This window comes from Nerophis ophidion, linkage group LG18 (genome assembly GCF_033978795.1).
Source record: "Nerophis ophidion isolate RoL-2023_Sa linkage group LG18, RoL_Noph_v1.0, whole genome shotgun sequence".
NCBI lineage: Eukaryota > Metazoa > Chordata > Actinopteri > Syngnathiformes > Syngnathidae > Nerophis > Nerophis ophidion.
The window spans coordinates 24,517,225-24,537,921 of NC_084628.1; the positions used below are offsets into that span (position 1 = coordinate 24,517,225).

The 20,697-nt window shown below is 43.1% G+C and overlaps 2 protein-coding genes and 1 pseudogene across 3 annotated transcripts in view; 1 reads left to right on the forward strand and 2 right to left on the reverse strand.

Moving 5' to 3' along the window:
* Window positions 1-3,258, reverse strand: part of clrn1 (clarin 1) — a 19,759-nt gene extending 16,501 nt beyond the window's left edge. Inside the window, exon 1 of one of the 2 annotated variants that reach the window (XM_061877808.1) lies at window positions 2,556-3,258. In XM_061877808.1, coding sequence (XP_061733792.1) covers window positions 2,556-2,811 — 256 coding nt within the window. In that variant the 5' untranslated portion in view covers window positions 2,812-3,258. The remainder of the gene's footprint in view (window positions 1-2,555) is intronic. The other variant, XM_061877807.1, reaches the window with a different exon arrangement.
* LOC133536996 (mannan-binding lectin serine protease 1-like) lies at window positions 270-14,000 on the forward strand (annotated as a pseudogene).
* Window positions 13,998-20,301, reverse strand: LOC133537003 (vitamin K-dependent protein C-like). The gene is made up of 4 exons (XM_061877809.1): window positions 18,367-20,301; window positions 18,073-18,269; window positions 14,459-14,584; window positions 13,998-14,323 (listed from the first exon to the last, which is right to left on the reverse strand). Exons 1-4 carry the CDS (start codon window positions 18,407-18,409, stop codon window positions 14,081-14,083), a joined length of 609 nt encoding a protein of 202 aa, XP_061733793.1. The 5' UTR covers window positions 18,410-20,301; the 3' UTR covers window positions 13,998-14,080.
* Between the last annotated feature and the right edge of the window lie 396 nt (window positions 20,302-20,697).

Genomic DNA, 20,697 nt, shown 5'->3' on the forward strand with positions numbered 1-20,697 from the left:
GTTGACGGACCCGCCAGCTTTAAGGGAGACCAGTGAGCAAGAGATGTAAACGGAAAATCTGTAAGTAAATATATGTATATATGTATCGTATACCGCATGTTTTTTTTCTTGTAAAATGAGAATCATTTGACTCACCAGACTGCGATTGTGTTAAAACGATCGCGTTAGGATCTTACGGCAAATCCTCTATGAAACTAAATAATGAATACACATAATATTAAATAATTTGAAGGTTTAAACACACCTCGAAAATCATCTTCCAACTTTGTAAGACCGTTTAAGCAAAGTTCATCGTCTTTCACTTCGTCGTCATCGGCTGTTAAAAAAAAAAAGGTATTACATCGTCGTACAAGTGCAATGCTTTTAACGTTTAAATGCTTAAATGGAGTTAAACCAATGTCTAATAACATGGTAAAGCAGAGGTAATGGTGTGTGTGTGTGTGTGTGTGTGTGTGTGTGTGTGTGTGTGTGTGCGTGTGTGTGTGTGTGTATGTGTGTGTGTGTGTGTGTGTGTGCGTGCGTGTGTGTGTGTGTGCGTGCGTGTCCTGTTGATTCAAACGGTCATAAACATTTAAACTGTCAGATGGGAAGTCAGTAAAAACTGAACCCTCCTTTTGTCCCCCAAACTGACCTGTTGATTCAAACGACCGTAAAGACCAGTTGCTACGTGACACTGTGTTCTGCGATAGTTTTTTCCATCTGTTTAAATATGTTTTCGTGAGGTACGGAAGTTGTTTCAGTGCGTACGAGTGTGTGTGTGTGTGTGTGTGTGTGTGTGTGTGTGTGTGTGTGTGTGTGTGTGTGTGTGTGTGTGTGTGTGTGTGTGTGTGTGTGTGTGTGTGTGTGTGTGTGTGTGTGTGTGTGTGAAGTGTGTGCGTGTGTGTGCGTGTGTGCGTGTCCACCAAAAACTTCCCAATCCACGGTAGATAACGATGAAAATATCGAGAAAGGGCTTCCGTCTCTTCTTTCTTTTAGCTGAAAACTGAATACGATTTAGAAACACTCGACTTTTTTGCGGAGCGTCAATGTAAGTTTTATTATTTTTATAAATCGAAACAGGCGTTTCACTAATCATGACCGAATCGAACAAAGTCTTTACGCTAACGTATAAAGCTCCAAATAATGACTAAGCCTTACACCGTCCTTTTGTACCCCTCCTCTGCGTGTGTGTGTGTGTGTGTGTGTGTGTGTGTGTGTGTGTGTGTGTGTGTGTGTGTGAAGTGCGTGCGTGTCCACATCTCCACACGTAACATTCCCAGCCATCAATACATCGAAATCTGGAAGTTGTTTCAAACGATCGTAAACATTTAAACTATCAAATATATGGTCACATGCTGCTCAGATGACATTGCTTTCTTAAAAAAACTGAACCCTCCTCTGTTCCCTGTCAGGTCTTAACTCCACCCTCTTCCTGGTTTAACCACTCCCACCGCAGGTCTTAACTCTGCCCTCTTTCTGTTTAAAACTCCACCCTCTTCCTGGTTTAACCACTCCCACCGCAGGTCTTAACTCTGCCCTCTTTCTGTTTAAAACTCCACCCTCTTCCTGGTTTAACCACTCCCACCGCAGGTCTTAACTCTGCCCTCTTTCTGTTTAAAACTCCACCCTCTTCCTGGTTTAACCACTCCCACCGCAGGTCTTAACTCCACCCTCTTCCGGGTAAGCCACACACACTTGACCTTGACATTTGACCTTGACATTTGAACCTGACCTTTGACCTTTAACCTTGACCCCTCATAAATCATTAACCTTTGACCTTGAGGGGTCATAAATCATTGACCTTTGACCTTGAGGGTCATAAATCATTGTTTTATGGGGGGTCATAAATCACTTTTGACTAAAGGTAGGGACTTAAATTCTCTTCTTTATATCTTTTTTTCAACCAAAAATGCTTTGCTCTGATTAGGGGGGTACTTGAACTAAAAAATGTTCACAGGGGGTACATCACCGAAAAAAGGTTGAGAACCACTGGACTAAGCCACCAGTAATTTACCGTGTTTTATTGTAAAAAAAACAACTACAAATAAATACAATAAAATTGTAACTGAGTAAAATTGTAGTAGAAAATGACAGCAACATTTTAAGTGTTTTTTACAACATATTACTGTCTGTTTTTTGTCGTTGTTGTTGTTTTTTTACCGTAAAATCTTGCAGTTGTTGTTTATACGGTTTATTACTGTAAAATGTAAAAAAAACGGTACGGCGGATCACGTGGTGTAAATGATTACGTGAGACATTTGTGTGAGGGACAAAGCTGCTTTTTTTTCAGCGTAATTAATCAGGCAGAAGGCTTGTTAGTAATGGACCGCTGCTCTTTACTGCCCTAGAAGATCAGTAAACACTCTGCGGCTGCTGCTGCTGCTTCTGGTCTGCAAACAACAATTGTGTATCGGAGGTTTAAAAAAAAAAGTTACGTGTTGAGTGTTTGTAAATAATTAAACGCATGATTTATTATTCATGAGATGAAACTTTAGTCCCGTTCATTATTGTCGCCATATTTTTTGTTGTTGTTATATTTGACGATAAATGAGAAGTGAATTGACAATTTGTCTCACCTGAGAAGCGGGAAGTTCTCCCCCCTAGGCCGCACGTCTTCACCCTCTCCCCGTGGAAGAGTCCGTACGCCAGGCGGCCCACGAACTTGTCCAGCTCGGCCCCCGTGGCGTTGACCAGCTCGGCCCCGGTCCGGCAGAGCACGGTTCCGTCGACCCAGAGCGGTAGCCCGGTGGCCACGGCGGCCGCCAGGGCGCAGCAGAGTCCGAGCGAGCCTCCGCAGGCCAGCAGCAGGCGCTTGTGTCGCCTCGCCGTCATGGCGGCGTCGCTCCGTTCTCGGAAAGCAGCCTGCGCGCGGGACGGTCTCCACGGCAACGGGCGTGGGCGTGGCAACCCCCCGTGGCGTCACTGCGAGGCTTCGCCCGGCACCGCCCGCTGGAGGTTGGACGTAAACATCCCAGCACGTGCCTGGTACGGAACGCGTCAGACCAGCAGAGACCGGAGCTGGCTGGCATGGCAGCCATCGTCGGGTGAGACATGTTCATTCCTGACCGGGTTTGGGGTCAAAATTAAGCAGAGGTGTGCTTGTGCGCAGGTGCCTGTGTTTGTGCGCCTCCCTGGCGCTGGTGGGTGCTCAGCTGATGGAGACACAAACCTTTGGCACCTTTTGCTCTCCGAACTTCCCTGCGCCCTATCCTCCTGACGCCAGCAGACACTGGAACATCAGCGTCCCTCAAGGCTTCAGGGTCCGACTCTACTTCAGCCATTTTGACCTGGAGCCCTCCTACCTGTGCGAGTACGACTATGTAAAGGTGAGGCCCCGCCCTCCCAACACACACACACACACACACACACACTGGTTATCATTTGGAATGGGGACCAAGTTTTGAATCATGACTTGTGGGGACCACCGTTTCTACAAGTTGTGCATGGAGGCCTTAAAAAAATGAGGTAAAATGGCCACTGCCCAGTTAACTCATACCCGTCTTTAAATCTCTGGATCAGTGGTTCTTAACCTGGGTTCGATCGAACTCTAAGGCAGGGGTCGGGTACCTTTTTGGCTGAGAGAGCCATGAAAGCCAAATACCGTATTTCCTTGAATTGCCGCCGGGGCTCTAATTAATTTAAAGGCCTACTGAAACCCACTACTACCCACCACGCAGTCTGATAGTTTATACATCAATGATGAAATATTAACATTGCAACACATGCCAATACGGCTTTTTTAGTTTACTAAATTACCATTTTAAATTTCCCGGGAGTTTCGTCTTGGAAACGTTGTGTAATGATGACGTGTACGCAGGACGTCACGGGTTTTTAGGAAGTATGAGCGCTACGCACACACACAGCTAAAAGTCGTCTGCTTTAACGGCATACTTACACAGTATTTGGGAAATCTGTGTTGCTGAATCTTTTGCAATTTGTTCAATTAATATTGGAGAAGTCACAGTAGAAAGATGGAGTTGGGAAGCTTTTGCCTTTAGCCACACAAACACACAGTGATTCCTTGTTTAAAATTCCCGGAGTTGAAACTTTCCTATGGATCAGAGCGCGGTCAAGCAGACATGGATCCCGACCACATGTCAACCAGCAGGTTTCGGTGAGAAAATTGTGGTTAAAAATTCGCTTCTTACCGGATATCAGCTGAGCTTGTGCCTCCCGTACAGCTGCCGTCGACTTCCCTGAGACACTGCGCGTCAACACCCGGCCGTGGACGTACACTTCCGACTATCAGGTTACATTAAACTCACTAAAACACTAGCAACACAATTGAAAGATAAGGGATTTCCCAGATTTATCCTCGTAAATGTGTTTAAAAACATCGGAATACGTCCAAATGCCATCGCGGTTTTTTTTATACTCGTTTTTTTTTTTTGATGGGGAAATTGTCGTTTTCTCGGTCCAAATAACTGTTTTTGTTGGAGGCTCCATTTAAAATAAATGTGAATATGTGAAGAGCCCCCACACTTGTGACGTCATCGTCTGCGACTTCCGGTAAAGGTGAGGCTTTTGCAGGAAGTACCAAAAGTGGCTTACTTCATCGTCGATTTTCTCTACTAAATCCTTTCATCAAAAATATGGCAATATTGCGAAATGATCAAGTATGACACAGAGAATGGACCTGCTATTCCCGTTTAAATAAGAAAATCTCATTTCAGTAGGCCTTTAAAACCTCTTCTCACTCCTGCGCTTACCAAAGGCATGCGGTAAAAGTAAGCATGCGCTAATTATTTTAAAACCTCTTCTCACTCCGGCACTTACCAAAGGTATGCAGTAAAAAATTGAGTGTGATGTAAGCTTGGACCTTAAATCCTACTGAATAGCTCTTAATCTTCTTCCCTTTATGCGATTTCAAATTACCGGTATTGAAATCAGCCTCCTCCATTTTGAAAATGATGACATGGGAAGTGTCACTTGTGACGTCACAAGTTTGACCAGGCGGTAATACTAAGCAAGCGCTAATTATTTTGCAAAGCAAGTTTGACCCGGCAGTAATTCAAGGCAGGCGCGTACTATATGCCCTGCGGCAATTCAAGGAAATACGGTATTTTAAAATGTGTTTCCATGAGAGCCATATAATATTTTTTTTTAACACTGAATACAACTAAATATGTGCATTTTTAAGTAAGACCAACATTTTTAGGGTACATTAAGTCTCTCAGTCTTTTTTAATAACATTGTTATTTTAAAGCAGAACCAATAATAAATAAAATACTTGTTGAACAGGTGCGGTAGGAACGGATGGATGGATTAAAATGTATGAGAATGTTTTATGTTTTGAACGTTATTTTTAACATTGTGATTACCAGTGGAATTATTTATTACTTATCGTGTTAAGTAATGTCAGCTAAGATTTATCTGAGAGCCAGATGCAGTCATCAAAAGAGCCGCACCCGGCTCTAGAGCCATAGGTTCCCTACCCCCGCCTTAGGGCTTCGGTGAGTCGGCCCCAGGGGTTTGACGGAGATCAAAACACAACCGACACATCGTGTAAATACAAACTTCTCCCTACTACGGATACGGCAACAGTTGACTGATTTGCAGGTGTGTAATTTGTTGTAAGTTTATGTACTGTGTTGGTTTTGTTGTTTGAACAAAGTGATGTTCACGCACGGTTCATTTTGTCCACCAGTAAAAAAAACATGGTAACATTTTAATATTGGGAACATATTCACCATTAATTAGTTCCTTATTAAAGTGCAAACTAGTAACATATTGGCTCTTAACTCGTCATTATTAAGTACTTATTAATGCCTTATTGGGCAGCACGGTGTAGGAGGGGTTAGTGCGTTTGCCTCACAATACGAAGGTGCTGAGTAGTCCTGGATTCAATCCCGGGCTCTGGATCTTTCTGTGTGGAGTTTGCATGTTCTCCCCGTGACTGCGTGGGTTCCCTCCGGTTACTCCGGCTTCCTCCCACCTCCAAAGACATGCACCTGGGGATAAGTTGATTGGCAACACTAAATTGGCCCTAGTGTGTGAATGTGAGTGTGAATGTTGTCTGTCTATCTGTGTTGGCCCTGTGATGAGGTGGCAACTTGTCCAGGGTGTATGCCGCCTTCCGCCCAATTGTAGCTGAGATAGGCACCAGCGCCCTCCGCGACCCCAAAGGGAATAAGCGGTACTAAAATGGATAATGTCTTATTCGGCATGGGCTTATTATAACCCTAACCCTCTATCGGACCTGGGCAAATTAAGGCCCGGGGGCCACATGCGGCCCGTTAAGCTTTTCAATCTGAGCCGGACATTCCCCCAACATGTTTTCACATCTTTAAAATTGAACCTGTAGCTGCCATTATGATGTGCAAGGATGTTTTACAAATTGCCGTAAGTCTTGACCTATACCAACTATTTAAATGGTTGGTATCTGCGCTTTTGCATGATATACTCGTTACTATTGTTATCTAATCAGTTACTATGGTAATCTAAGTCACAGCAGCTCAGACGAGGCACCAAGCAGTGTGGGTGGGGAGTGTTTCCAGAGTGTTTACAGAGCGGCCAGCCTGAAATGCGGGTGTCAGGGACAGACGCGGAAGGACATTTTTGCAATAAAGTTCTGAAGTTTAATGATACATCAAATTGTAGTTTAAAAAAAAAAAAGTTTTAATCTTTTGCATTCATGTTTTTGTTGTGTTTCGCTTGATGGCAAAATATGTTGTCAATATTCAACGTTTTAATGTCCATAGTTAATGTTGTAAATTCCACATTCTTTATTTTCATGTACATTGTGGGTGTCTCATACAGTAAAAAAAAGTAAAATTCCAGTCCGTTTTTTAAGCCGGTTTGTCTTAACGTTTTTAGCATTCAATCAGACATTATTGTGAGGTTTTGTATTATCCATCCATCCACTTTCTACCGCTTATTCCCTTTGGGGTCGCGGGGGGCGCTAGTGCCTCAGCTACAATCGGGCGGGAGGCGGGGTAAAACCCTGGACAAGTCGCCACCTCATCGCATTAGTGTTCCTAAAAATAGATATACCGCCCCCTCCACCCCCCAGACACATGTTTTTCTCTAAAGTTGGCCCCCGAGTCAAAATAATTGCCGAGGCCTGCTCTAACCCTAATCCTAACCAAATAACTCTAAATTAAGTCTTTATTACTTAGATTATGTTCCCCTAGTGTCCCAATAACTCTAAATTAAGTCTGTGTTACTTGGAATATGTTCCCCATACTAAAGTATTACCAAAAACATATAACTTGTCTTGAATTTGAAAAAAAAATAAAACATTTTATTTTTCACTAAAGAAGGGTTCGGTGAATACGCTTATGAAACTTATGGGGTTCGGTACCTCCAACAAGGTTAAGAACCACTGCTCTGGATTGATGAAGTAATGTGCTGATCATTCTTACTGGGGAAAATGAGTTAATATGGTTCATGGGGGCCGTATTTAAATAATTTTGCATAATTCACACAAATTTGTACGTGAGTACCGAGGACCATTTAAAAAAAAAAAAAAGTTCTAATTAAATATGACATGATCCTCGGAATACAGCACGACAGCTGTCCTCTTATAAGAAGTTTCACTACTTACATGTTAAAGAAAATCCTGCATCTTCTGTGACGTGACTGAAAACTGCTATTTAGCAGTAATTAAACTGCTATTTAGCAGTAATGAAATTGTCTGCAACTCCAACTACCATATGTAGGACGGAAAATTCTAAATGTGAATCATAGCAGCGAGTGCAGTACCAGCTACAGCCCGATGAGGGGGTTGCTGTGCAAATGTCTCACACTCAAACTAACCAGTTAACATGTTTTATGGGCCAAAGCTTAAAAATCACTCGGGCATTTTCAGAATGGATCCGACTATCATTTAAAAAGGTTTCCCTTGAGGGGACTTGTTTTTTTGTCCGCATACCGTCAGAGGTCCCTTAAACGTGACTGTGTGAACAGAGCGATGTCCCCATTAAGTCAGCATTGCCAGAACACACACACATACGCACACATTCCTGTATTTCTTACTTTCTTGAGACCTGAGAAAAAAAGCCTACCTCTTTAGGACCACCCTTTCTAGATATTTAAAGATGTGTATTTACAACATTAATAATATATACATACTATGCAAATATAAAACAGTTTGTTGTGAAAAATGAGTTGGAATTTCACGAGGAAAAGGTCACAATTTCATAAGAAAAATTTAGAACTTTGGCAGTGTTATAATAAAAGTCAACATTTTACTCGACGCGAGTCAAAATTTGACAAGAAAAACTGAACATTTGTGCAATATTGTGATAAAAGTTGGAATTTTACTCAATAACAGTCGCAATTTTACAAGAAAAGCTGAACATTTTGGCAATTGTTTGAAAAGAGTCGTAATTTTACTCAACAAAAGTCACAATTTTATAAGAAAACTCTAAAATGTTGGCAATATAATAACAATCGGAATTTTACTTGGCAAAATGATGACAAAAAGTCATAATTTTACTCAAAATATGTCACTGTTGTGCAAGAAAAACAAAACAATGGCAGTTTTGTTCTAAAAGTCTGAATTTTGTATGACAAATGTCACCATCTTGCATTAAAAATCAATAATCCTATATAAAAAAGTAATAATTTTACGATAAAATATTGCATTATTACAGAAAAAGAAAGAATATGAGAAATTGTTCCCAATTTTATAAGAAGAAAGTCGACACATTGTGAGAAAAAGACTGCTTTTAGTTTGTATTTTTATTAAAAATGTTTTTGCTTGAAATTGGTTTTTAATCTTCATTATTTACTTCAAGTTATTACAGTATGTCTCTATCTACATATTTAATTTTTTGAAATTCATTTTGGCCAAAGGGGGCGCATTTCAATTTCTTCAATTTCTGTTGACTTGTTGTTACATTTGTTGGCCAGAGGGGGAGCACTTCCAATTTTTACACACACTTGTTATTTCATATGTTGGCCAGAGGGGGAGCACTTTTAAAAGCGACACTCAGTCAATTTGAAAAATCCCTCCTTTTTGGGACCATCCTCATTTTTATAGATTTCACCACCAGGGGTGCAAATGAGACCTTCTGTATTAGATGCAATGTTATTGGGACCATGATTTATGTCATCACTTGTTCATATGGAAGTTACTTTTCCTTGTTGATGTCTCAAGAAGTGTAGAGATACAAGAACACACACACACACACACACACACACACACACACACACACCAAGTGGTCTCAAAGCATGCATACAGGTGGAGGCGGAGGGGGAGATGCTGGCGCTGTTCTGTGGTCGGGAGGACTCGGACACGGAGGCGGTGCCGGGTCAAAAGGTCATCACATCCCCAAAGAACACACTCAGCGTGGACTTCTCCTCGGACTTCTCCAATGAAGAAAACTTCTCAGGATTTAACGCTCACTACAGTGCTGTGGGTAAGATTCTGATTGGTCGACTTGTTTTGTTGTCTCTCTTGACTTGTTTGGTAGACTTGTGGTTTTGGTGTTTTATTGACTTGTTGGCTTATTGTCTAGTTGACTTGTTAATTTGTCTTTTTTAGTTGACTTATCTTGTTTTGTTGTCTTGTTTTGTTGACTTGTTGTTTGGTAGACTTCTGGTTTTGGTGTTTCATTGACTTGTTGTTTATTTGGCTTATTGTCTCCTTGACTTGTCCTGTTTCGTTGACTTCTTGTCTTTTTTGGGCTTGTTGTTTTGTTGACTTATTGTCTTGTTCTATTGCCCTGTTTTGTTGACTTGTTTGGTAAGTTTGTTATTTTGTGTTTTATTGACTTGTCTTGTTGTCTCACTAATTGGTCTTTTCTTGTTTACTTGTTTTGTTGTCTAGTTGAATTGTTGTTTTGTCGTTTTGTTTGGTTGACTGGTTTTGTTGACAAAATTATTGTTGTCCTGTTGGCTTGATGTTTGTTTAGTAGTTTTTTTTGTTAATTTGTTGTCTTGTAAACTTGTTTTGAAGAGTTGCTTTTTGTCAACTTGTTATTGTGTTGTCTTGGTAACTTGTTGTTTTGTTTAATTGTTGTTTTGTTGACAAGTTGTCTTGTTTACGTATTATTTTGTTTAGTTGTTTTTTTATAGGGTGATTTGTTGTCTTGTTAACTTGTCATTTTGTTCTGTTAACTACTTTTTTATTGTGTTGTTTGATTGACTTGTCTTGTCCTGTTGGCTTATTGTCTTGTTTACTTGTTGATTTGTCTTTTGTTGCTGACTTGTCTTGTTTTGTTTTCGTGTTGTCTTGTTTTGAATTATTTTTTTGTTTGGTTGACTCGTTTTGGTGACTTGTAGTTGTGTCGTTCTGTTAATTTGTAGATATTTTCTTGTTAACTTGTTTTGTTGAGTTGTTTTTTGTTGACTTGTTATTTTGTTGTCCTGTTAACTTGTTTTTTTGAGTTGTTATTTGGTTGACTTGTTATTTTGTTGTCCTGCTGTTTTGTAATTTTGTTGTTCTGTTAACTTGTATTTTTGTCTCGTTAACGTGTTGTTTTGTTTTTTTTTCAACTTGTCTTGTTGACTTGGCAGATGTAGACAAGTGTTTGGACGGTGTTGTCCAGTTGGCTTGTTTTTTGTCCTGTTAACTTGTTTTGTTGAATTATTGTTGTGTTGACTTGTTTTCTTGTCTCGTTAACTTTTTTGGGGGTTGAGCAGTTGTTTGGTTGACTTGTTGTCTTGTTTTGTTGGCTTATTTTCATGTTGACTTGTTGATTTGTCTTTTGTTGTTGACATGCCATGTTTTGTTGTGTGGTTTTGAAATATATTGTTTCGTCCTTTTGTTTGGTTGACGAGTTTTGTTGACTCGAAGTTGTGTTGTCCTGTTAAGTTGTTGTTTTTTGTCTTGTTAACCTGTTTTGTTAATTTTTTTTTGTTGACTTGTATTGTCAACTTGTTTTGTTGTCCTGTTGATTTGTTTTATATCCTGTTAACTTGTTATTTTGTTAAAACTTTGTTTTGTCAACAAGTTCTCTTGTCTTGTTTACAAAATTTTTTTAAGTTGTTGACTGGTTTTGTTTTCTTGTCAACGTGTTGTTTTGTTGTACAACTTTTTGGACTTGTGTTGTTGGCTCGGCAGACGTGGACGAGTGTACGGATGGCGTGGACGAGGACGTGCAGTGTGACCACCTGTGTCACAACTATTTGGGGGGGTTCTACTGCTCGTGTCGTCATGGTTACTTGCTGCACACGGACAAGCGCACATGTACAGGTGACATCACGTCGATGAACACACACACATATACACACACACACAAAGCAAATGTTATGTTGCTTCAAATGTGACTTTTTGGAATGTTGTATCGCCCTGAGAACTTTAAGACCTTTAAGACCCTTAAGTCCCTTTACCAGAACAGTGTGTGTGTGTGTGTGTGTGTGTGTGTGTGTGTGTGTGTGTGTGTGTGTGTGTGTGTGTGTGTGTGTGTGTGTGTGTGTGTGAGAGAGCTCTGATAGTGCTTGCTAAATGGTAGTAAATATTTACATGTACTGCAGTTAGTGTTTGATTGATGAAGTGTGAGACTCACCACTGACATCTGCAATCTGTGTGTGTGTGTGTGTGTGTGTGTGTGTGTGTGGGCAGTGGAGTGCGGTGGCCACGTGTTTGGAAACCGTTCTGGGATGGTGAGCAGCGTGGACTTCCCTGCTCCGTACCCAAAGAGTTCTGAGTGTTTGTACGTGATCGAGGTGGCGGCGGGCCTCAAGCTCCGCCTCCATTTTGAGCACACCTTTGACGTGGAGGACCATCCCGATGTGTCGTGTCCGTATGACTACGTCAAGGTATGATGTGCACACGTTCACGCACACACAGTGGGTAGCCACTGCAGGCGTGTCGTTCCAGATCCGAGCGGGCGCCAGAGACTTGGGGACGTTCTGCGGCCGCCAGTCTCCCGGAGTCATCGAGACCGACAGTAACGTGGCGGCCATCTTGTTCCACAGCGACAATTCTGGGGAGAACCTCGGCTGGAGGCTGACGTACACGTCTGTAGGTCCGTGACGTGCGCGCACACAAACACATGCAAACGCCTGACTTGATGAACCGCTTTTCTTCACTGCTTTTATTTTGTAGAGGCAGGAAGCCAGTGTCCGGTCCCAGAGCGGCCTCCAAACATAATACTAAGCCCGGTCCAGTCCGAGTACTCAATCGGAGACCATGTCGAGGTCACATGCGCTACTGGGTTCCGATTGGTCAAGGTGACCCGTGATGTAGCAATCTTGTTGCCATGACAACCCCACATCGTTTTTCTTTACCGCTGCACAACGTTAGCGTTGATGCAACTCATTTAGTATTTATTTATGAAGTGAAACAGGAAGTAGCGGACGTCACCGTAATTTTTCACCGCTTCTGGCGCAGGACGGTCAGCACGTGGACGAGTACAACATGGAGTGTGGAGCTGACAGGAAGTGGAACAGCAGCCTTCCTGTGTGTCAAAGTAAGAGGTGCTCACTTTTACTTCCTGAAAGTGGGGAGGAAGGCGGAGCTACTCGTCACATCTACGTTGCATCGTTCTGTCTCAGCGGTGGACTGTGGTGTTCCCGAGGGGGTAGATGGGGCTGACGTGGTGTTTGGTAACCATGGCAACAGCACACTGTTTGGAGCCACCCTCCGCTACGGGTGCGGAGACGACGCCTTTGAGATCCATCCTAACGACAGTAACTCAGCAATTGATTGATAACAGACTCGACTTTGGACTCACTAACGTGTGTGTGTGTGTGTGTGTGTGTGTGTGTGTGTCAGGTCAGTATTACTGCGGGCCAAACGGGCTTTGGGTCCATTCTGATTTAGGGGTGGCGCTTCCTTCCTGTGTGCCAGGTGAGTGTTGCAAAGCTGGCGTGCGTTTCTCACGTGCGTGGAGACGTCATGTGACCTCCCGGCAGCGTGTGGCCGTCCCGCCAGGTCCTTCCCCCGGCAGGTGAAGCGCATAGTGGGCGGGCACAGCGCCGAGCCCGGCTTCTTCCCCTGGCAGGTCCTGCTGAGCGTGGAGGATCTGTCCCGCGTCCCAGAGGACCGCTGGTTCGGCTCCGGCGCCTTGCTGTCCGACAGGTGGGTTCTGACCGCGGCCCACGTGCTACGCACCCGGCGGCGGGACGCCCGCGTGGTCCCCGTGGACCCTGAGCACATCAAGGTGAGTCTCTGCCGAAGGAAGCCGATCGGAGCGGAGTTGCTCTTCCAAGATAGCCGACGCGGGTGACGTGAGAGTTGTGTCGCGTACCAGGTCTTCGTGGGACTCGTAGACAAGCGGGACCAGCACTCGGCGCCCGGTCACTCGGTGGACGAGGTCGTCCTCCATCCGGACTTCCGGCCTAGTGACTACAACGACGACATCGCCATGGTGAGGCTGAGCGCCCGGGTGGAGCTGAACGCCACCGTCCGTCCCGTCTGCCTGCCCCCACCGCAGCTCCAGGTGCGTCACCTGTGTGTCATGTGACCCCTTCCCTCCCTCCGTCACCTTTGACAACTATGTCTCGCAGGACTCCGCCCCGGCCCCCCTGCCCAACTCTGTGGGCGTCGTCGCCGGCTGGGGCGTCTCGGACCCCTCCTCTGACGCCACGGGAGCGACCTCGGACCTCCTGCAATACGTCAAGCTGCCGGTGGTGTCCGAAGACGAGTGTCGCGCCAGCTACGCCTCACGCGGCTACAATGTCAGTGACGGCATGTTCTGCGCCGGCTTCTACGAGGGGGGGCGGGACACCTGCCTGGGGGACAGCGGGGGCGCCTTCGTCATGGAAGAGCCGCTCGGTCGCAGGTGGGCGGTCTTTGGGCTGGTGTCGTGGGGAGGCCCCGAGGCGTGCGGCACTCGCCGGGTGTACGGCGTCTACACGCGCATTGTCAAATATGTGGAGTGGATACAGAACGGTACTGGCAACGCCCTCTGGTGGAAGCACTAAGGAAGTGCAAGTTTTCACGCATTCTTTATTGTCCGTCCTCGGGTCAACGGTCACATATCAACTGTGGTCAAAGTTGGACTTACCACAAAACGCATTAAGATATGCAACACCCCAAATCTGTCACAATTCATGTGTCAGGTAAACCGCGTCGAATGGGGCCTTCTTCTTGTACTCTTGTTTTGTACAATAAATTGTTAAACTTCCTTATCATCCTTTTTATTTTAACTTTCATTCTTAGGACATGCCCACTTTGTTAATCGTCATGAAAAAAACTAAATTTATTTTAGCTCTGTGTGGCGTTCAAGTCCACCCTGGCCATGGTGGTTGTGATCCAGGGCAGGAAGTTCCCCAGGCGGGTGTAGACGCCATATTTGCCACTGGCGGCGCACTCTTCGCCCCAGCTGATGATGCCGGTCAGGAACCAGGTGCCCCTGTAGTGGACCACGAAGGGGCCGCCGCTGTCGCCGCTGCAGGCGTCGACGCTGGCTTTCAGGTATCCTGCACAGAACATGTTGTCTGTGATCACCTGCAGGGGGGCACGCAACATGGATGCTCTTCACCTTTTTTGAAAACACCCTTCTTCTGCTTTTGCTCACCAGCAAACTGACAACACTCTGCTGGTGCCGTGCTAGCGTGACGCTAACACAGTGGCTGGTATCACCTGCTCGCTAGACAGGCTGCAGGACTGGTGACTGACCACCGGGAGCACCACCTTCCTGAGGAATCGTGAGGGCCTGCCCAGGTACTTTGTAGTTCCCCATCCTGTCACCACACCCCTGTTGTCCACCTGAACACACACACACACACACGCGCGCCCGTATAAAACTTTAACATTAAGGGCCACACTGAAAAATCAAAACATGCGGGGGGCATTTTGAAATGTTTCATTTTCAAAACAAATAAAATACATATATATATAGATATATATATATATCTATATATATATATATATATATATATATATATATATATATTTTAACCTTTAGTGCTCCCCTCAAGTTTGGTAGGGTCTCAGTCGTAACAATGTTAAAAATAAGTCATATTTTAGGGCTATATATATATATATATATATATATATATATATATATATATATTTTAACCTTTAGTGCTCCCCTCAAGTTTGGTAGGGTCTCAGTCGTAACAATGTTAAAAATAAGTGATATTTTAGGGCTTCACGGTGGCAGAGGGGTTAGTGCGTCTGCCTCACAATACGAAGTTCCTGCAGTCCTGGGTTCAAATCCAGGCTCGGGATCTTTCTGTGTGGAGTTTGCATGTTCTCCCCGTGAATGCGTGGGTTCCCTCCGGGTACTCCGGCTTCCTCCCACTTCCAAAGACATGCACCTGGGGATAGGTTGATTGGCAACACTAAATTGGCCCTAGTGTGTGAATGTGAGTGTGAATGTTGTCTGTCTATCTGTGTTGGCCCTGCGATGAGGTGGCGACTTGTCCAGGGTGTACCCTGCCTTCCGCCCGATTGTAGCTGAGATAGGCGCCAGCGCCCCCCGCGACCCCGAAAGGGAATAAGCGGTAGAAAATGGATGGATGGATGGATTTTATTTTATTTTCAAACAAGGCTTAAATCCCTTGATCAACTTCAGGTCTGCCTGTCGATATAAAGTTGTTGTTCTTTTAATGTTTTCTGCCCTTTTTGTCAAAAGCCTGTTTTCTATTGCTAAAATACAAACCCCGTTTCCATATGAGTTGGGAAATTGTGTTAGATGCAGAGGGTAGAGTAGCCAGAAATTGTACTCAAGTAAGAGTACTGTTACTTTAGAGATTTATTACTCAAGTAAAAGTAAGGAGTAGTCACCCAAATATTGAGTAAAAGTAAAAAGTATGTTGGGAAAAAACTACTCAAGTACTGAGTAACTGATGCGTAACCTGTTCGTTTAATGATTCCAGCAACAAATAATGCACAAAAACATAAAAATAGCAATAAGCAAATTCAGAGCCAGGAATATCTCTTAAGCAACTAAAACAATATTATACATTAAATAATAATACATTAAAATAAAATAAAAATGAAGGCAAAATGAGCCACAATAACTTAACAGCACCAGAGGCTCAGTAGGCATTGATTGATTGATTGAAACTTGTATTAGTAGATTGCACAGTACAGTACATATTCCATACAATTGACCACTAAATGGTAACACCCCAATAAGTTTTTCAACATTTATCAATTACTTAATAAATGACCAAGTCGAGGTGATCTACCTCATATATACATATACATACACACATCATATATATATATATATATACATACCTTTATATATATACAGTATATAATTTATATTTATTTATTTTGCGGTTTTTGTTGACATGTTAAAGGTGTTTTAATGAATATACATGCATGTTTAACATATAGATTCCTATCTTTAATGAAGACAAGAATAAAAGTTGGTGTATTACCTGATTCTGATGACTTGCATTGATTGGAATCAGACAGTATAGTGCTGATAACGTCCCGGTTTTCAAATGGAGGAGGAAAAAAGTTCCTCCTTCCTGTCTAATACCACATGAAAGTCGTTGGTTTTTGGCATCTTATTTGTCCAGCTTCCATATTCGTTTTTATACACTTTACAAGAAATACATTGGCTGCAAACTCCGTAGCTTGCTAGTTTGTTTGCGCTGGCTTTCGGAGACTCTTATTTTGTTAGCGCAGGCGCGATGGAGCAGCACTTTTATTGTGAAGACAGGAACTGGGCGATCAGTCTTTCGGCTTTTGACGGGAAGTACGGTTGAAATAAAAAGTGTCTTTTTTCCTTTACACTTTTGATTGATTGGTTGATTGATTGAAACTTTTATTAGTAGATTGCTCAGTACAGTACATATTCCGTACAGTTGACCACTAAATGGTAACACCCCGATAAGTTTTTCAACATGTCGGGTTCTACGTGTGACGGTCACGTGACCACCTGGCTCTGTTTAATTGGTCCAACGTCACCAGTGACTGCATGTGATTGGTGAAACGCAAGCATGTGTAGTTCCTACTTTGAATGCGTGTCTGACAAAATGAAAACAAACAAAGCGTGCATTAAGAGATCGATAAAAAAAAAAAGTAGCGAGTAGCGACCTGATTGCAGATAAATGGAGCGGAGTAAAAGTAGCGTTCCTTCTCTATAAATATACTCAAGTAAAAGTAAAAGTATGTTGCATAAAAACTACTCTTAGAAGTACAATTTATCCCAAAAGTTACACAAGTAGATGTAACGGAGTAAATGGAGCGCGTTACTACCCACCTCTGGTTAGATGTAAATATAAACGGAATACAATGATTTGCAAATCCCTTTCAACCCATATTCAATTGAATGCACTACAAAGACAATATATTTGATGTTCAAACTCATAATTTTTTATTTTTTTTGCAAATAATAATTAACTTTGAATTTCATGGCTGCAACACATGCTAAAGTAGTTGGGAAAGGGCATGTTCACCACTGCGTTACATCACCTTTTCTTTTAACAACACCCAATAAACGTTTGGGAACTGAGGAAACAAATTGTTGAAGCTTTGAAAGTGGACTTCTTTTCCATTCTTGTTTTATGTAGTGCTTAAGTCGTTCAACAGTCCGGGGTCTCCGCTGTCGTATTTTACGCTTCACAATGCGCCACACATTTTCAATGGGAGACAGGTCTAGACTGCAGGCGGGCCAGGAAAGTACCCACACTCTTTTTTTACGAAGCCACGCTGTTGTAACACGTGCTGAATGTGGCTTGGAATTGTCTTGTTGAAATAAGCAGGGCTTTCCATGATAACATTGCTTGGATGGCAACATATGTTGCTCCAAAACCTGTATGTGCCTTTCAGCATTAATGCTGCCTTCGCAGCTGTAAGTTACCCATGTCTTGGGCACTAATGCGCCCCCATACCATCACAGATGCTGGCTTTTGAACTTTGCTGTTTTTATACCCAATCATGGCACCCACCTGTTCCCAATTAGCCTGCACACCTGTGGGATGTTTCAAATAAGTGTTTGATGAGCATTCCTCAACTTTATCAGTATTTATTGCCACCTTTCCCAACTTTTTTGTCACGTGTTGCTGGCAAAGTTAATGATTTTTGCAAAAAAAAAAAGTTTATTAGTTTGAACATCAAATATGTTGTCTTTGTAGCATATTCAATTGAATATGGGTTGAAAATGATTTGCAAATTATTGTATTCCGTTTATATTTACATCTAACACAATTTCCCAACTCATATGGAAACGGGGTTTGTATGTATTTATTTATTTTTTAAATAGTTGATTTAGTGATGTGACGTCTTCTCACCTTGAGCAGGTACTTGGACAGGTGGGGGTCGGGCAGGCAGGCGGGGATGGCGGTGGGCCCTCTTATGATAGGCTGGGCCAGGTAGAGCAGAGCAATGTCGCTGTCCAGAGTGAACGCGTGGAAGTGAGGATGGATCAGCACCTGCTGGACCTCGATTGTCTGCTCACCTGGATCTCGACGCTGCTTGTCATAATCACCTGCACGCACAACAAACCGTCACACCTGGAAGAGTGCACATTGTAGGCTCTAAGAATGTTTCAATTTTTTAAATTGTAGTACCAATTTAGGGCTTACATTGACAAAATAAAGGTAACAGGTGACATCGCTCTTCCCGCATTCTGGTAATTCCTTTTGTCTACTTTAGCTTCCACGCTATTCTGTTGTTTGTCCCTGACTCATTCTAGCGCTTTCTGTTGGTTTTGTTTGTAGTGCCTTCGCGCAATTGTTTTTGTTCCTAGTTTGGTTTTGTAGTTATAAATAAATCATCATTCCTACCTTCACGCTGTGTTCCATCTTCGCTGCACCCACGAGAGAACGCAAACACGTACCACGATGCCAGCTAAGCGTCACAATAATAAAGCAAAACTGCAGCTAACCTAGACAAAAAAAGATAGCTTTCGGCTAATGTAAACAAAATTAAACAAACCTGGCTTTGGCTAACGTAGACAAATAAAGCTAACCGCCAAAATGTATCCATTATAAAACTAACCTGGGCTATCGTAGACAAATACAGCTGTGGCAAATATAGCCATATTAAAACTAACCTGGCAATAGTAGACACAATTAAGCTAACCTACGGCTAATGGAGACAAATAAAGCTAACTTGTGGAAAATATAGCTGTATTAAACTAACCTGCGGCAATAGTCAACCAGAATATTGCTAGCCTGTGACTAACTTGGACAAAATAAAGTGCCCTGGGGCTAACATAGACCAAATAAAACTAACGCGTGGCTACTGTAGCCAAAATAAAGCTAATCCAGGGCTAGCGTAAACAAAAAAAAGCTAACTTGTGGCTAATTTAGTCATAGTAAAGCTAAACTGTGACTAACATAGATACAATAAAGCTAACTTTTGGCCAATTTAGCCCCCCAAAAAAAGCTAATTTGGGGGTGTAATAAAGCTAACTTGTGGCTAACAGAGAAAATAAAGCTAACTCATTGCTAATGTCGCCATAATAAAGCTAACCCGGTGTCAAGCGAAATAAGTGCTCGCTGCGAAATAAGTGCCCCAGCGTGTCGGGGCATATATTTAGCGCCTTAAGAGCGAAATATATGCCCACCATGTTGTATACAGTGTGTATGGGAAGGCTTGCCAAAGAATTGTCCCTGTGGATTTGCGGATATTGTTAGCTAACAGAAAAAACGTATCATACCAAAGTTACTGTAATACATATTGTCTTAGGCTATTAAATATGGAGAAACGGCAGGATGAAACAAATAAGATCAGTAGTTTTAATTTTGGTGAATTAAGCTTTTAAAAATATTGGACGGTCTCTCTTTCGCTACACACACGTTGGTTTGTCAATGACGCCGCCCTGCCAAAAAACTGCCCGAGCACTTATTTCGGCTGGGCACAAATTTGGCCTGACACCAGGGCTAACATAGACAAAATAAAGGTAACTTGTGGCTAATTCAGCTATAATAAAGCTAAACTGTGACTAACATGGATGAAAATAAAGCTAACTTGTGGCCAATGTAGCCAAAAAAAAGCTAATTTGGGGGTATAATTGTCCTGATCCACGACTTGGATAATGTCATATTCTGTTTTTTTTGTGTTAGTATATCACATCCTGTTATTTGACGTCCTTAGTTCCTGGTGGCACTTCCTGTTTTGTTCCGTTTAGTGTCACCTGCCTTCTTTTTGTCACGCGCACCTGATTTGTGATTATCTTCTTATTTAAGACTGCCTTTGTTTGCCATTCCCTCTCAGACTCTTATTTGCTTCCATGCAACAGGTGACATCGCTCTTCCCGCATTCTGGTAATTCCTTTTGTCTACTTTAGCTTCCACGCTATTCTGTTGCTAAACTGTGACTAACATAGATAGAAATAAAGCTAACTTGTGGCCAACGTAGCCAAAAAAGTTAATTTGGGGTATAATCAAGCTAAACCGTGGCTGAAATAGACTAAAGCAGGCTTGTGGCTAGCACACAACTAGTAGCGCGCTATCACTAGCCTTCAATGCTAACATTAGCTGGCTAGTGTGTGGAGAAGACAGGTGAAAGTGTCATGTGACCTATGGTAACATGGTGCGCCTTCTGCTGGAAGCAATGAGCGGCAGACAGCACCCAGCGGTCAGACACCAGGGTTCCTCCGCAGAATCCGTAACCATCGGACCTTCGGATCAGAACCTAAACACATCACAAGGTTCAAGTCGCTAGCCGTCCGACAAGGCAGTCCGGGTGTCTCCTCACCTGCCAGGGACTCCCGCCGAGCTTCTCCAAAGCTCCTCCCACAATGCGAGGACTCAGCATTTCATCCAACCCACTGGCTCCGCCCACTTCCCGCAGCTGAGACGCGTTGACCGACGCCTGGTCGCCAAGGCGCGTCCAGTTGAACCGACCGTTGTCGTTGTCCTCCCATGTGACGTTGCCGTCCGCGGTGACGTTGACCCGATCGGCCAGGT